The sequence below is a fragment of the Chenopodium album genome, chromosome 4 (genome assembly GCF_948465745.1).
Source record: "Chenopodium album chromosome 4, dcCheAlbu1.1, whole genome shotgun sequence".
NCBI lineage: Eukaryota > Viridiplantae > Streptophyta > Magnoliopsida > Caryophyllales > Amaranthaceae > Chenopodium > Chenopodium album.
The window spans coordinates 29,899,641-29,918,073 of NC_137837.1; the positions used below are offsets into that span (position 1 = coordinate 29,899,641).

The window sequence follows — 18,433 nt, forward strand, 5'->3', positions numbered from 1 at the left end:
TAAGGTTTATGACGGTTTTTACCCAAAATGGCCCGAATATGGCCTATATGACCTTACTTTGCCCATTTCCTACATTTCTTATTAAATGAACTTTATTTATCTCATAACATGTCAATATTATCTAGTTATAGGTGTATAAGGAAAGAAATCACATCAAAAGAGCATATTAACACAAAATGGCCCTAATATGGCCCATATGACTTCTATTCAACCCATTTTCTACCTTTCTTGTGAAATAGCCTTTTTGTTTCTCATAACATGTCATTGTTGGACAATATTAGGTGTCTAAGGCTAGAAATCACATCAATATAGCATTTCAAGAAGTTCAACAACGCATTTTACTCAACATGGCCCAAATAGGGCTTATATGACTTCTATGTAGCCCATTTTCTACATTACTTATCAAATGAACTATTTCTTTCTCATAACATGTCAATGTTGGGTAGTTGTATGTGTGTAAGCCCTAAAATTGTATAGGAGAGCATTTTATTAAGGTTTATGACGGTTTTTACCCAAAATGGCCCGAATATGGCCTATATGACCTTACTTTGCCCATTTCCTACATTTCTTATTAAATGAACTTTATTTATCTCATAACATGTCAATATTATCTAGTTATAGGTGTATAAGGAAAGAAATCACATCAAAAGAGCATATTAACACAAAATGGCCCTAATATGGCCCATATGACTTCTATTCAACCCATTTTCTACCTTTCTTGTGAAATAGCCTTTTTGTTTCTCATAACATGTCATTGTTGGATAATATTAGGTGTCTAAGGCTAGAAATCACATCAATATAGCATTTCAAGAAATTTTAGGACTTACCTCATCAAGCTGTTGAGTGTCCGTACAATTAGTCACAATGTCAAGCATGAATCTCATCACATACAAAGCACAATCAAGTCCATTCTCTTGTTGTGCGCACTAGCATATGACAAACAAATCACATCAGTGAAACATGCAAAGGAAATGAGCAAATATTTACTACCATAGATTTTCAAGATAATCACAATAATATCATGTAAATTACCAACGGTGTCTTCCATGTTGGACCCTTTGGAGCACGACAATGTAGCTTCTTCATAACACTGTAGTATAAAAAATACAATCAAATTTGATTAGTCGTATGATTACTAAATTAGTTATTATTAGCAATAATCATCACTATAGGTTGCTATATATATTTACTTTTGCAATATAGACTTCACGAGCCACTTCTCCGATGATCGAGCTGAATCAAGGTGATAAATTGTGTTAGTGGAATTACAAATCACCATGAGGCTCCAATGCTCCCTACATAAGTTCACAATAGACAAGGTAATTAATATTTAGGAGTCAACATATAATGAGGCCAAATCGATTGAATTTGACATGGTTAGTCATACTCTCTATAACATGGGGCGAATATGAACTTGTCTCCCGCACGCGTTGATTCCCTTATACTCTGTTCAACATAGTACAACACGTCATGGGGGTTGCCTATGATTTTAGTAGTGGATAACTGCTCGGGGCATAACCACCCAACTTTACACGGAGAATCAGTGTTAGTTAAGTGCTCCTGTAGTGCTCTGCGTGCATGAACATTGATTAATTTATCAGATGTAGGATAATCACCATCAATTTGAATAACTTGAAAAAAGTATGAACTTTATGTAGGCATTGAAGTTACCTCATGAATGTTTGAATGAGGGAAATGTTAAGCTTTGCACCACGTAGAAATTCCTTCACATCTTCTTTGCTGATCCATGCAATTGCATCCTCATCATAGTGGAACATTGCCTTAGGAAGTGCAACTTCCATGGGATCGACCAAATGACAAGCACGGTTGTGAAGAAAGGTCATGTCAGTAGAGAGCGATTGAAGAACAATGTCTTCAACAATTGGAGTAGGTGGCATGGGTGAACCTTTCGAAGAGTGCAACTTCGACGCTTGTTCACTCTTGGACTGTTGTTCACTAAGCTTCTTCTTAGGTTGATCAATTCTTTTAGGCTTCTCCACCCTCTTTCTCTTTGAAGTTTTGCTTCCATTGGAAATCTGAAATAGTTTGGGAAATAATAAGTTTCAACTCACAATCACTTATAATAGGCACTTGGCGATTTTTATGTAATTTGAAATGACAAACACTTATAAATATGTGATTATGAGTTGTTTTGAGATGCAAGGAGTTTATAAGTTGAGAAATGAAGAAAATAGGCAAGTGAGTAGCCATTTCGGCTCAAAATGGCTTTTTTTTATGAATTTGACCCAAAAACTTAGAACTTGGCGATTTTTATGTAATTTGAAATGACAAACACTTATAAATATGTGATTATGAGTTGTTTTGAGATGCAAGGAGTTTATAAGTTGAGAAATGAAGAAAATAGGCAAGTGAGTAGCCATTTCGGCTCAAAATGGCTTTTTTTTATGAATTTGACCCAAAAACTTAGAACTTGGTGATTTTTATGTAATTTCAAATGACAAACACTTATAAATATGTGATTATGAGTTGTTTTGAGATGCAAGAAGTTTTTAAGTTGAGAAATGAAGAACAAAGGCAAGTAAGTAGCCATTTCGGCTCAAAATGGCTACTTTTTGATGAAATGATGAAAATTGCTTAAATATTTTTTTTTTTTTAAAAATGCAACGGCAGCCGCACCGGGAAACCCGAGGGAGGCGCCCCCGCTGCCGGAACAGCGAAGGCAGCCCGTGCCGAGGCCACAGCAGCCCCGACAGGTGGCTGCCAAGGCTGTAGCAGCCACGGCAGGTGGCTGCCAGTCTGCTGCAGCCTTGGCAGCAGCCTGCCTGGGCTGCTGCTGCCTCGACAGGTGGCTGCCATAGCTGTAGCAGCACCTGCCGAGGCTGCAGCAGCCATGGCAGCCGCCTGTCGAGGCTGCAGCAGCCCAGGCAGGATGCTGCCGAGGCTGCAGCAGTCTGGCAGCCACCTTCCGTGGCTGCTACAACCTTGGCAGCCACCTGTCGGGGCTGCTGTGGCCTCGTTGGGGCTGCCTTTGCTGTTCCGGCAGCGGGGGCGGCTCCCTCGGGTCTCCCGGTGCGGCGGAAGTTGCTTATTTTTAAAAAAAAAAAAAATGAAAAACTAGGCGATTTTTATGTAATTTGAAATGACAAACACTTATAAATATGTGATTATGAGTTGTTTTGAGATTCAAGGAGTTTATAAGTTGAGAAATGAAGAAAATAGGCAAGTGAGTAGCCATTTCGGCTCAAAATGGCTTTTTTTTATGAATTTGACCCAAAAACTTAGAACTTGGCGATTTTTATGTAATTTCAAATGACAAACACTTATAAATATGTGATTATGAGTTGTTTTGAGATGCAAGGAGTTTATAAGTTGAGAAATGAAGAAAATAGGCAAGTGAGTAGCCATTTCGGCTCAAAATGGCTTTTTTTTATGAATTTGACCCAAAAACTTAGAACTTGGCGATTTTTATGTAATTTCAAATGACAAACACTTATAAATATGTGATTATGAGTTGTTTTGAGATGCAAGGAGTTTATAAGTTGAGAAATGAAGAAAATAGGCAAGTGAGTAGCCATTTCGGCTCAAAATGGCTTTTTTTTATGAATTTGACCCAAAAACTTAGAACTTGGCGATTTTTATGTAATTTCAAATGACAAACACTTATAAATATGTGATTATGAGTTGTTTTGAGATGCAAGGAGTTTATAAGTTGAGAAATGAAGAAAATAGGCAAGTGAGTAGCCATTTCGGCTCAAAATGGCTTTTTTTTATGAATTTGACCCAAAAACTTAGAACTTGGCGATTTTTATGTAATTTGAAATGACAAACACTTATAAATATGTGATTATGAGTTGTTTTGAGATGCAAGAAGTTTTTAAGTTGAGAAATGAAGAAAAAAGGCAAGTAAGTAGCCATTTCGGCTCAAAATGGCTACTTTTTGATGAAATGATGAAATAGTCAAGTGAGTAGCTAATTTACCTCCTTATTAATCAACTTCACCCATGCACGTGGCCAATCAACGAAGCTACCTACAGCTTGCCAAAGTGCTGTTATCTCAACCTCCTCTATCGGTACGGGTAGTGGGATGTCTTCGAACCCCGCAACCACTGAATCGATCCCAACAAAGTAATGATGTGGCCCCGCCGTAGCACCCGTCGTCGGTTGGGCACTACCATACGCCACCAAACTCAACACGGTACTATTTGCATGCCCCGGGGCTAGAAGTGCACACCGGGTGTCTTCCTACACAAGTAAATATATAAAAAGAAGATAGTTAAGTAGGACTTTTACAACAACATAGATATAACAAAATTCATTAAGGTAGAGGGTTACAAATTACCTGTAACTCTGGAAATTCATGCGGTGTAGGATTTTCAAGCTCCCTCGAGTCCGCATGTGTAGGAGTAGGAACCTACAACAGTACATCTATCATTGCACCTAAAATCTCAATTAACTCGGTATTTTAAAACTTTTAATAACCCAGTTGATTTTACCTGAGGTGACACATCTTCACCACGTATCTCATCTCCTCCATGTCTATCACCTTCTCCTTGTCCTTTTGGTTCAGAACATGAGTCAACCGGGGTACTCGTGAGGAACGGCAAAGTCAGTAAGTTCATCAGCTTCGCCCAAGCATTAAATTCACCAACTAACTCGTTGCGTACTTGTTCCTTAATTGATGCCACCTTGGCATCCAACTCCCCCGGTGAGTTAACACTAGCTCGAGATGTACCCGATTTTGTGTATTCGGGACCCATCACCTTATTCCATCCAAGCAATGACCCTCCCGAACCTACTACTCGTCCTGGATGGTATGGCCTTCCCAAAGCCATGGTGAAAGGGTCATTCTCAATACTTGGTTCAAATTTGCCCTCCACCATCTCTTGAGTGTGCTCAAGCTATAGCATAAGGAAAAATGAGGTCAGTAAAACAGTTAATGGTTAGATGCAAAAGTGACTTAATTTCAACAATTCATAGGTAACTTACTAGCTTATCCGCCAGTTTTTTAGCTTCCGGACCCTTGATGAACCATTTTCCGGTTTTCTTATCAAACGAATGGAGAGAACAAAAGAAATCACCGGCACGACTCACCAAGGTAGTGATCGTGGAACTAGAGGGTTCCTTCGATGCCACTAGAAGCGCTTTAGGGTATAAACCCGAAGCGGCCCACTCAGGTCTCTTTTCAGCAAAAGTCTTAGGACCCATACGATGGACGTATTCCTTCTTTTCTGCATTCGCTTGATTTTGCTCTCGAAGTTCCTACAAAACAAAAAATGTTAGTCTCATTAATACAAAAAGTGTCAAGCTATTATTCAATTGACATCAGATTTACACAAACTTACAATGGCTTTCTTTTGACTCTTCATTCTAACGAACTCTTCCCAATCATCTTTTGACACGGTCGGCCATATTTGCCACGGGAGACGGTTATCCTCTTTGGCATTCTTCTTCTTTGTTTGCACCTTCTTCTTCTTATGGATCCACCGATTAGTCAACTTGGTCTTAAAGCCTCTGAATCTTTCCGCTAATAAAGAGACAAACACCTTTTTCTTCTCGGGATCATTAGGAATAGAAAACTGCCTCTGCAAGCACAAATTAAAACCGATTATTGGTTTCTATTTAAAAACAATCATAAGGTTAAGGTATCTTAAATTGTCTAAATGTGCCAAAAACACACTTACCCTTGTATCATCCCAAAATGCTTGAATCAAACCCGGAGGTACTTGCCGCATTACAAGTATAATGGGGATTTTCCGCGAACATAAGCCAACTTGATTAGCATATTGTCGACGCCATTTGGGCCCGGGTTGGCCTTTGTTGTCATACTCCAAGACCATGGGACCGTCCGGTTTCTTAAAGCTTCTCGTCGGACCCCTTGTTTTTCTTTCAGCCGGTGCCTTTTCCCCCCCTCCACCACCTATGTTGTTTTCATCTTGTCCTTGGCCTTGACTTTCAGGAGTCGGGTTCTCACCAACAATCTCACGTGCTGTATTTTCAATGGCCGGTGCACGTTCAGCTAACTTTTCAAAATCGTCAAGCCTACGCTCGAACTCATCTTGAGCCTGATCCTCTGGCTCACCCAAGTCATCCTCCTTATTCACATCATAAGGAGCATCACTATCATCGGAGTCGTCATCCTCGTACTCGTCCTCATACTCATCATCGTCAATGTCCTCTACCAAACGAGGATCATGATCGTCCGCCATGAGATATAAGCACCTGTCAAAGCAATCATAAAACAATATTAGTGTATAGTAAAGTATATGCATGATAGTTATTATGGTTATGTAGAAGCTATTTTAGCCATTTTCACCTACTTATTACGGTCCTATAACCTTGTATATGCATGATAATGAGTACAAAATGCCAATTTCAATCTACATATGGAAAATAGGTTGTTAGAATGAATAAATGTTCGCAATTTCAAACTACAAATATATCATTTTCGCTTACTTATGCTCCTATATACATGATAACTAAACTATATTTGCAATGAAACCATTACTAACTTTTAATCAAACTACCTCATTCTGAAATTCCTTCGTTGTGGTCTGATCGCATATAACCTGCTTCGTTGTCTATGTCATTTAGTACTCCAGGTCTAGGAACAGTGAAAGGTGCTGAATCATCAAACGCATCATATTCTTCCTCATCCTCAACATCTCCAATGCCTAGGATTCTTCTTTTGCCAGCTAGCACTATAGACCATTTTGAATCCATTGGGTCAGTTACGTAGAACACTTGCTTAGCTTGAGATGCAAGGATAAATGGTTCCGCACTATCATTCAAGTGGCCAAGATCTACAAGAGTAAAGTCCTCATGTTTGACGTTTTGCCTGATATTATCAACCCACTTACACTTGAAAAGAGCAACCGTGAAGTCACAATAATCAAGCTCCCATATTTCTTGAATTCGACCATAGTATGACAACTCTGCATCGACAGGTGATTTATCCTTAGAACTTGCAAACTCCCTTGACGATGCCACAAGAGTTACACCACTGTTTTGGGTGGAGGAAGATTTCAAATCACGAGCCTCGGTCCAAAAAGTGTACCCATTGATGTCATATCCCTCACATGAACGGACATCATCCCTAGGACTGTACGCAAGCCACCGTACTGTATCGGTCACATTAGTATCATTCAATCCACTCATTACTCGTTCACGAAACCAATCAACAAATTTCTTATTATGCAACTGCATAAGTGCCCTTTCACCTTTGGATGGAAATTCGGCACGCAAACAAGCCATGTGCTCGTCTAAATATGGGTGCACATCTGAAACATGGTGCAACACATAAAGGTGTGCTTGTAAGAACTGATCTCGGTCTGGTGACATTCGTTTCGACCCAATTGTGCCATGACCATCAAGTCTACCTTCATGTCGAGAAGTAGAAAGACCAATAGGTTGAGCAAGGGCTATGTAGTCCGCCACAAAGTTACCTATCTCCTCACCCACTGTCCCTTGCATTATACTTCCTTCAGGGTGAGCTCGGTTCCGTACTTTATCTTGTAATGTACCCATGTGTCTTTCAAAAGGGTAGCACCACCTCATGAACACTGGACCGCACAACTTAATCTCACGCACCAAATGAAGAACCAGATGAACCATTATGTCAAAAAATGAGGGTGGGAAATACATCTCAAATTTGCACAAAGTCACAACCACATCAGCTTGCAAAGCATCTAGTGTACAAGGATCAAGAACTTTGCTACAAATTGTATTGAAAAACGAACAAAGGCTTGTAATCGCTTCCCTCACGTGTTTCGGTAGAATTCCACGGATTGCAATCGGTAGGAATACTTGCATCATAATGTGACAATCATGGGATTTCATACTTGTCAGCTTCAATTCTCCATTTAAGGTTACAAATCTTTTCATGTTAGATGAGTACCCTGATGGAACCTTAATGCCGTACAAACATGCACAAAACATACGTTTCTCTACCCTTGACAATGTATAGCAAGCCGGGGGTAAATAATTCTTTTCATCCTTCCGTTTACCCTTAAATTTCTTCTTTGACGCATCTTTGGCCTTTCCCTTTCCCTTGCTCTTCTCCTTCCCTTTTTTCGAAACATTTTCATCTTCTATTCTCGGCTCCTTCCCCTTTCTAACCTTTTCTTGAGGCCACAATTCTGGACGAATCCCCATCTCTTTCAAATCTAACCGTGTACCCTTTCCGTCCTTTGTTTTGCCCGGGATATTCATAAGCGTCCCCAAAAGAGCATCACACACATTCTTCTCTATATGCATCACATCAAGACAATGCCTAACGTCATGTTCTCTCCAGTACGGCAGCTTCCAAAAGATTGATTCTTTCTTAAACAGAGCATCTGAGACCACATTTTTTTCTGATTTTCCAAACACCGTTTGTATCCCTTTCACCCGAGCACTAATCTCAGCACCAGTCAATGGTCTAGGCGCAGTATCCTCTTCCACGGTTCCATCGAAAGCCTTTTTCTGCCTACGGTACGGATGATCACGCCTAAGGAACCTTCGAGTCCGTAGGTACACATCTTTGTGAGAATGAGTCAGGTATACGCTTGATGTGTCATCAATACATATGGGGCATGCTTTTTTCCCTTTGACCTTGTACCCACACAAGTTGCCATATGCAGGGAAGTCATTCATGGTCCACATAAGGGCTGCGCGCAATGTGAACATCTCGTTCTGATGAGCATTGAAAACGGAAACCCCTTCGTCCCACATCTTTCTCAAGTCGTCAATAAGCGGCGCAAGGTAAACATCTATGTCGTTTCCAGGTTGCTTAGGACCAGTTATTAGCAATGAAAGCATTACATACTTACGTTTCATGCACAGCCAAGGAGGCAAATTATAAATCACTAAAAGTACCGGCCATGTGCTGTGTTGGGTACTAAGAGTGCCAAATGGATTCATCCCGTCCGTGCACAACCCAAGCCTTAAATTTCTGACTTCATTACCAAATTCCTCAAACTTCAAATCAATGTTCTTCCACTATGGAGAGTCAGCTGGATGCTTCAGCATTCTGTTTTTCTTTCTTCCCTCTGCATGCCACCTCAAGTTTTTAGCGTCTTTTGGTATTGAGAACAGACGCTTAAACCTTGGAATAATGGGAAGATACCACAACACCTTAGCAGGAGGTCCCTCCGTGCCAGGATTGCAACTCATGCGCTTGTACCGCGACCGCTTGCATCGTGGACACTCCTGCAGTTTTTCATACTCATTTCGATACAAAATACAGTCATTAGGACATGCATGTATCTTCTTATACTCCAAACCAAAGGGACACATGAGCTTCTTTGCGTAATAATAAGACTTAGGAATTTCATTCCCATCAGGCAACATATCACTTAATGCGGTCAAAAAAGAAGTAAAACTGATGTCCGTCCACCCATGCTTCGACTTAATGTTGAAAAGTGTTAGCACGGCCGATAGTTTGGAGTATTTTTTGCACCCGGGATACAAAGGCTTTTTGGAAGCCTCCGATAATAATTCAAACACTTCACCTTCAACACCTTGCAACATCTCATCCACTTGTTCATCCTCGACCTCATCCGCCTGATCTTCATCGGCTCCATCCTCACCATTATCAACAATATACTCATCATTCTCGTATTCCTCGTCCACATGAATCTCAGTGCTTCTAACACGCACATCATTCCGATCAAGATCCCCACTGTACTCTCCACTTTCTCCGTGCCAAATCCACACATGGTAAAATTGCCTAAACCCACGACATAATACATGATCTCTAATGATTTCAACACTATCGACCACATTCACACAATTACAATCAACACAAGGACAATAAAGGCCTTTGCCTCCCAGTGTGCGTTGATAAGCTAAAGCCCTCTCGCAAAACTCTTGAACCCCATTCCAAAATTCCAATGTATCGCGTCTACCATACATCCAACCACGATCCTTCTCCATTTAGTAAATTGTCTCTAAACATATATATAGCACCATATAATTATAATGTGTAAGTGCTACATATTTTATGTAAATCAAATTCAAGTACAAAACGTGAATATGCCATTCATATAGTGAAAAAATGCATGTTTCCAAAGGGTCCTTATCACTCCAACCTAACCCATCCTTGAATGTCTACTCTCACTAGTGAATGTATGTCAACTTTCCAATTTTAAGGAAAATCCGGCAGCATTTCCCCCTAGTTCTCCAAGTACACGATGTAGATAATTAATTACCCACATATGTACCCAGAGAACATAGTGAGGAAATGGTAAGCCGGGATGTTCCTTAAAATCGAAAAGAAAACATACATTCACCACCTAAGTGAGAGTACACATTCAAGAACAGTCCCAACCGGGGACTATTCAAGACTTTCTCCTAATGAGAAAGCCTTGAACGGGTATCTAGGCATATGATGATGCAATTCAAGTATTCTATATATTGTTGTATTTATTTGCAATTAAACAATACACAAGTTGCAATTTCATGAATAAACTTTTATTAAATGGATGAATAGAAAGAAATATAGCTAAGTAAAGTTTAGTAGTCATACCAATATAGCAAATACCCACTTGAGCTCAATATATATGTACGTAGTCCTCAAGCTAATTAAACTCTTGCTTCAATTCACATATGAATCTATATATTAAAAAAAACAAAAATTAGCAACGTAATCACAATTCTCTAATTTATTCACAACTAATTAAGTGGCAATATCACTATTTCTCTAATTTATGCACAATTCTCTAATTTAATCACAATTCTCTAAATTATTCACAAATCTATAATGTAATCACAATTCTCTAATTTATTCACAATTTTCTAATTTATTCACAACTAATTAGAAGCAAGGTCACTAATATAAACTTTAATGTAGCACAATTTTAATCTTACCCTAAATTAGTTGGAGGTGGAAGAAGCTAAGGGGATGAGAGAATGAGGAAGACCCTCGCCGGTGGAGGTCGACAGAAGGTGGTGCGCACTAGCGGAGGCAGCGCAGAGGTGGAGGCGGTGCGCGCTGGTGGAGGTGGAGGCGGTGCGCGCTGGTGGAGGTGGAGGCAGTGCGCGCTGGTGGAGGTGGAGGCGGTGCGCGCTGCTGTTGTTAATTGTTTCGAACAGAGAAGGGCGGTGGAGGTCGGCCGTGAAAGACAGAGAAGGGCAGGGCAGGGAGAATTAACGGCGGTGGTTTTCGACTCCTCTATGGCCGGTGAAGGTGGCGGCTGTGGTGGAGGTAAAAGGGGGAGGCACTTCAAATACTCTGAAAGAGAACGAAAGAAGGGATGAACGAATGAAGGAAAGGAAAGAGAAAGAGAGGAAGAAAAGAGAAAGGCGCGGTTTTTTTTTTTTTTGAATTTGGCACCGGTTTGAATGGCACCGGTTCAAACCGGTGCCTTTTTTGATTTTTGGCACCGGTTCAGCCTGAACCGGTGCCTTTTCTCTTTTGGTAAAATCCCACCCATTTCTAGACCGATTTTGGGCACCGGTTTAGCCTGAACCGGTGCCATATGGGGGGTGCCTAATGCTTTTTTTCTACTAGTGAAAATTCAACCTTCGCCCCAAATCCGGCCTTGTAGCCATCCAAAGCACCAAGATCTCCTCCCTCGAAAGCTTCCCAAGATCTTGCTTACTTAACACTATATACCCAAGAATCCGATGGAGAATACGAAGAGCCGGGTGAATGATATCGCTAGCAAGAGATTCGTTAGAGTCAAACGACTTCTTCCTAGATATGGCTCTCCACAAAGAAACCTCATTGTATTCGGTCTTGTGAAGGGACACCAAGGGCTCAAAGATGTCGGTATTTGGGTTGAAACCAAGGGCTTTGTTGAATTCCGCAAGGTTCATGGTATGCTTGGAATTGAAAAGTTGAAAAGAGATGATATAGTCGGTATCCCCCGTCATATTAAACTCAAAGGTGGAGAAAAATTCAATGCATGGTTCCAAATAAGTTCGGGGGGGGGGGGGATGACTTTATAAACTCATCCAAACCAAGATTACGGAGCAAAATGTTAAGATCGGCATCAATACCCAATTTTCCATATCCTCGGGAAAATAGTTGCGGGACGGTCTAAATTTCCAGGATTTCATTTTATTATAGATAGGGGTGTGTTTAGCCCGGTTATGAAATTTGAGAGCGGGTAAAGGAGGAGGTAGGGCATCATCTTGAATAGTTTGGTTTTGAGGGGGTTCGGTGTTTGAAGGTTGACCACGAGAGGATTGGCCGGGGGATTGGTTTGAACTTCTCTTGCTACTCTTAACTCTCCTCAACAAATCCATAGTTTCAAGCTCAACCAACATAATGAATCTCAAAAAACACCCAAATTCAACACTACCACCAACGTGAACAAACCTCCGTTCACAAGACCACCCAAAGCCACCACAAACTACAAAGTACATGTTAGAAGCAACAAACAACCAAAAATCCAACAACAACCAACAATATTAACAATCTATCAAAAAAAAGAAGCACAAAAACATCCAAAATAATTCCAAAACCACCATACAAACAACCAAAAACATCATACTCAAGATTAATCAAGGCCACTCACAACCAATGCATAAAAATCAATTGAAATTGACAAAATTAAAACAAAGGTGAGAAGTATACCAAGATTGAAGACTCAAAGCAAGAAAAAAACCGAGTAGACTCAAAATTCCCGAAGAAAACCACGAGAAAGAAGAGCAAACTTGATGAAAATGGAGTATGAAGGAAATTTGGATGGAAATTAAGGAGAAAATAAGGGTGAATTTGAGTAAAATTGAGCGAAAGAGATGATTTAGGGGTTAGGGTTTGAGAGGAGGAAGAGAGAGAATGGGGAAAATTAAGAGTGAAAGGGAAAATAAGAGAGGAGAGAGAAAGAGAGAGGAACCGGGCTAATTAAAACCCAGATCCCCGCGCCCTCCATCGACAAAGCCGCGCCCGCTCCAAAACTTCCGCGCCCACAGAGAGACCGCGGGGCAACCGCAGAGAGTTTCTGGAAAATCCGAAGAATTCATACCTTACCAAGGGTCGCGCCCTCTCTAATTCTCCCGCGCCCGCTCCAATACTGCCTCGCCCGCGGAGAGACCGCGGAGAGTTCATGATCCAAATTTGAGAAAATGAGTCGCGCCCTCTCTGAATTTACCCCGCGCTCTCTCTTTTGCACCCGCGCCCGCGGAGAGACCGCGGAGAGCTACTAATCCGATTTCCACTATTGAAAGCAAAGGGCACCCGAGGACTCTCCAAGCCCTCGGGGTGCCCTCTCCCCTGCACTCTAAAACCTTTTATCACCCTCAACAAACACATTTAGTCCATATATGATGAATGAAGGAATCCTACAAAACAAACCAAAAACACAAGGAAGGGTAAGTTTAAAAATCAACAAAAAACCAAAAATAAAAGAAAAAAAGGAAAAGAGAGTAAAGGTGAGAATCCGGGTTGCCTCCCGTAAGAGCTTTTGTTTAACGTCGTTAGCTCGACGTTACCACCCCACTCAAGGTGGTTTGAAAAGAATCATTTTATGAATAAGACCAACAAACACTCCATCAAATATTTCTTAAGCCGATGACGTTAACCTTGAAAGAAGATGAGGAATCCAAGGGAGAAATCTCCACGGTGCCATTAGCAAAAAACATCTTTCACCAAGAAAGGACCACTCCATTTTGACATGAGCTTTCCGGGAAATAACTTCATTATTGAGTGGTAGAGGAGGACTTTATCACCCACACAAAACTCCTTCTTCTCAATAAGATTATCATGAGCTTCTTTGAAACGAGCTTTGTAGGTGCTAGCACAGTCATATGCATCAAGTCTAAGCTCCTCTAGCTCATGAAGTTCCAACAACCTTTTCTCCCCCGCACTTTCTTAATCAAAGTTTATCTTTTTGATTGCCCATAAAGCACGGTGTTCAAGCTCCACTGGAAGATGGCAAGACTTGCAATAGACAAGGCAATATGGAGTGGTACCAATGAGCGTCTTGAAAGCCGCCCTATAAGCCCAAAGAGCATCATTTAACTTGTCCGACCAATCCTTTCTATTCCTTGCAACCGTCTTCTCAAGAATGAGCTTTATTTGACGATTGGAGACCTCAACTTGGCCACTCGATTGAGGATGATATGGAAGGCCGAACCGTTGATGCACTCCATGTTTCCTCAACATCTTTTGGAAGGCGTTGTGAACAAAATGAGATCCATTATTGCTTATCACAGCCTTAGGTATGCCAAACCTTGGGAAGATGATTTTGTTGAAAAACTTCAACACTACTTTGTGGTCATTATTAGTAGGGGAGGCAATGGCCTCAACCCATTTAGAAACATAGTCCACAACCACAAGTATGAATTGATTACCATATGAAGATGGGAACGGTCCCATGAAGTCAATCCCCCAAACATCGAACACCTCTAACTCAAGAATAGGCTGTTGAGGCATCTTATTCCTCTTGGAGATATTCCCAACCCTTTGACATCGGTCGCATGACTTTACAAAGCCCCACGAATCTTTGATGAGATGTGGCCACCGCAAACCACATTGAAGAACCTTAGTGGCGGTCTTTGAAACGCCCATATGACTGCCACTTGGATCCGAATGGCACATCTTTAGGACACTTGGCACCTCTTCATTCAAGACACAACGCCGAAGCAAGCCATCCACCCCGCGTTTATACAAGATTGGTTCATCCCACAAGTAATATCTTGCCTCCCTCTTGAGCTTCTTCTTTTGGTTTTTAGACAAAGAAGGTGGAAACTCCCCACATGCTAGAAAGTTCACCAAGTCGGCATACCATGGGAGATCCTTAACCTTAATGGCATACAAGACATCATCAAGCATTCTATCTTCAATTGGTAGACCATCATCATGAATTTGATCACCCTCAAGGCGAGAAAGATGGTCCGCCACAACATTTTCCATACCCTTCTTATCCCTAATCTCTATTTCAAAAGTTTGTAATTCAAGAACCCAACGAATAAACCTTGGCTTGGACTCTTTCTTGGCAAAGAGATACTTGAGAGCCGCATGATCCGTTAAGACAATGGTCTTGGAACACAACAAATAACACCGGAATTTCTCGAAAGAGTGAACAATGGCCAAGAATTCTTTTTTCGTTGTTGTGTAATTCTTTTGGGCACCATTTAGTGTCTTGGACATATATTAAATCACATAAAGCTTCTTGTCCACACGTTGTCCTAAAACACCTCCAATTGCCCAATCACTAGCATCACACATCAATTCAAAGGGTAGATCTCATCTTGGGGCTTGAACAATGGGGGTAGAGATTAGGGCCTTCTTCAATCTATTAAATGCTTCCAAGCATTTATCATAAAAAACAAACTAAACATCTTTTTGAAGAAGATCATTAAGGGGCTTGGCAATGAGTGAGAAATCCTTGATGAATCTTTAATAGAAACCCGCATGACCCAAAAATGATCTCACTCCCTTGACATTCACCGGAGGTGGAAGCTTCTCAATAACTTCAATTTTGGCCTTATCCACCTCTATTCCTTTATAAGAGTTCTTATGCCCAATCACTATCCCTTCCTCCACCATGAAATGGCATTTCTCCCAATTCAAGACAAGATTAACCTTTACACACCAAGCCAAACATTTCTCAAGATTAACTAGGCACTCTTCAAATGAAACCCCACCTACAGAGAAATCATCCTTAAACACCTCCATTTCTTCCTCCAACATGTCTCCAAAAATGCTCATCATGCATCTTTGGAAAGTTGTGGGGGCATTACAAAGGCCAAAGGGCATTATCTTATAGGCAAAGGTTCCATAGGGGCATGTAAATGTTGTCTTCTCTTGATCTTCGGGGTGGATTGGAATTTGGAAAAATCCCGAATAGCCATCAAGGAAGCAATAGAACTTGTGCCTTGTTAGTCTCTCTAACATTTATTTAGACGTCTATAGTCTATACAAATCCTCCAACCGGTGACCGTCCTAGTTGGAATGAGCTCACCACTCTCATTCTTGACTACGGTCATACCCCCTTTCTTAGGAACGACATGAACGGGAGAAACCCACCTAGAGCTTGAGATGGGGAATATGATTCCCGCATCCAAGAGCTTGGTGATCTCTTTTTTCACCACCTCTTCCATTTAAGGGTGTAGCTTTCTTTGTCGTTCAATAGAAGAAAGGGTACCTTCCTCAAGCGTTATGTGGTGCGTACACAAAGCGGGGCTTATACCTTTAAGATCATCGATAGTATAGCCCAAAGCACCTTGGTGCTTTCTCAAGACACAACATAACGCTTGAGCTTGGCTCTCGCTCAAGGATGTACTAACAATTACGGTGTAAGTGGAATTTGGTCCTAATAATTCATACCTAAGGTGGGATGGTAGAGGTTTAAGCTCTACCATAGGCACACCTTTACCTTCTTTTGTTGCGGCCACTTGCAAGGCTTCAAGGCTTGAGATCTTCAAGAACAATTGTTCATCCACTTCCTCCATGCTTCCATTAAGCAATTCCTCATACAATGCTACCTCCTTGCATGGTACACCTAGCTTGTCTTTGTTCAACAAAACATTCTCAAGAGCATCGTTAGAGATGAGCAAGTGCTCATGCATGGAAGACACAACATGATCAAGAGAGTCAATCATCATGCAATTTTCAAGAGAAGAACTTGGATATTTTATGCTTTCATTCAAATCAAATTCTATGACCTCATCTCCTACCTTAAGGGAAATCTTTGCACACTTTACATCTATCATAGCACCCGAGGTAGCAAGAAAGGGTCTACCTAGAATAATTGGAATGGTAGCATCTTCATCCATTTCTAAGACAACAAAATCCACCGGGAACACAAACTTCCCAACCCTCAATGGAACATCTTCCACTTTACCTTTTGGAAACTTGATTGACCTATCGGCTAGTTGCAAGGTAATGTTAAAAGGTAAGAGTTCCCCTAGATCGAGTCTTTGATAAACCGAATATGGCATTAAGCTTACACTAGCTCCTAAGTCACATAAGGCATTATCAAATTGCATCTTGTTAATAGCATAAGGGATGGAAAAGTTTCCGGGGTCTTTCAACTTGGGTGGCATTTTGTTCATGATGATCGCACTACAAATTTCAGTCAAATTGATTGTCTCCACAACATCACAAGTCCTCTTTCCGCTCAAAATGTCTTAAAGGAATTTGGCATAATTAGGCATTTGGTTGATCACATCGGTGAAAGGTAGATAAAAGGTGAAGTTGTTTGAGCATATCAATAAATCTCCCAAATTGCTCATCCAACTTGTGTATCATGAATTTTTGGGGATAAAGGAGCTTGGGTTTCACAATCTCTTTCTCTACTCTCACCTCTCTTGGTGTCTCAACGACAACCTCATCTAAAGATGCTCTACTTCCCTCATTCTCAACCAAAACTTCCTTGGGGACCTCCTTGTTATCACTCCTCCTTGGCAATCTCTCCTCAAGAACCTTACCACTCCTTGTAACAATAGCATTCATGGGTTTCTTGGGATCTAGTCCTTGGGAAGGTAAAGAAGAAGGGCTTGCTTGGTCTTTCAAAGCACTAGCAAGTTGAGAAATTAGGTTTTCGAGCATTTTGTTATAGGTCATCATTTCATTGAACTTCTTGTCACTAACGGCCATATTTGTGTTCAACAACTTGGTTTAATTTTCAATTATTTCCTCCAAATTGGTCCTAGAAGAAGAAGATTGTGAATAGGAATTTTCACCTTGAGTCTTTGGAACAAATCCGGGTGGGGGACCTCTTTGAGAATTATTTTGAAAATTGCCCCTACCTTGATTGTTCCAATTACCCCTATTTTGATTTTGACCATAACCTTGATTATGGTTTTCACTACCTTGGTTATACTTTCAATAACTTTGGTTTTGATTACCATAATTTTGGTGTTGATTTTGACTACTATAACCTTGATTGTTATAGTTTCCACGAGAACTTTGGTTCCCTTTGTTCCTATAACCACCACCTTGGTTATAGTTGTCAAAATTTCCTTGGTTTTGGTAATTTCTATTCCATTGACCTATTTGATTATCAAACCTTTTCACATTATTATTCGACACATAATTCACATGCTCACGCTCACTATTATCAAAATCATCACCACATTCCGGAGAAGCATGAGGGCAATTACAAGAGTCATGATCATAAGATCCACATGCATCACAAAACAAGCAACCACTAGGCATATTATTTGAAGAGGGAGGGGTTGAGAGTTAGTAAAGGTACCTCTCCCCTTAAATCGGGAGGGAGAATTCGACGCTTGAGAAGAAAAGGAACCTTCCAACTTGGCCTTGATTGCGGTCATTTCTTTCCCCAAGTTTGTCATTTGTGAGGATAAGTTGTTGATCGCATTTAGATAGTCTATAGAGTACACCGAAGAGCCACTCTTTCTAGTTAAATCCCTCTCACCATCTTGCCAATCTCTATAGTACTTAACCACGTCCTCTATAATGTCCACCACTTCCTCTTCCGTCCGATTTATTATGGGACCTCCGGCACCCCCATCGAGGCATGATTTGCCTTGAGGACTTAGGCCACCATAGAAAATTTTAATGACTTGATAAGTTGGA

At 40.9% G+C, this 18,433-nt stretch overlaps 1 protein-coding gene across 1 annotated transcript; it reads right to left on the minus strand.

The window, feature by feature from the left end:
• Positions 1-1,546: 1,546 nt before the first annotated feature.
• LOC145627829 (uncharacterized) lies at positions 1,547-5,462 on the minus strand. Its single transcript, XM_081680174.1, has 4 exons — positions 5,304-5,462; positions 4,948-5,220; positions 4,722-4,859; positions 1,547-1,570 (listed from the first exon to the last, which is right to left on the minus strand). The coding sequence occupies exons 1-4, from the start codon at positions 5,325-5,327 to the stop codon at positions 1,547-1,549; spliced, it is 459 nt and encodes a 152-aa protein (XP_081536300.1). The 5' UTR covers positions 5,328-5,462.
• Between the last annotated feature and the right edge of the window lie 12,971 nt (positions 5,463-18,433).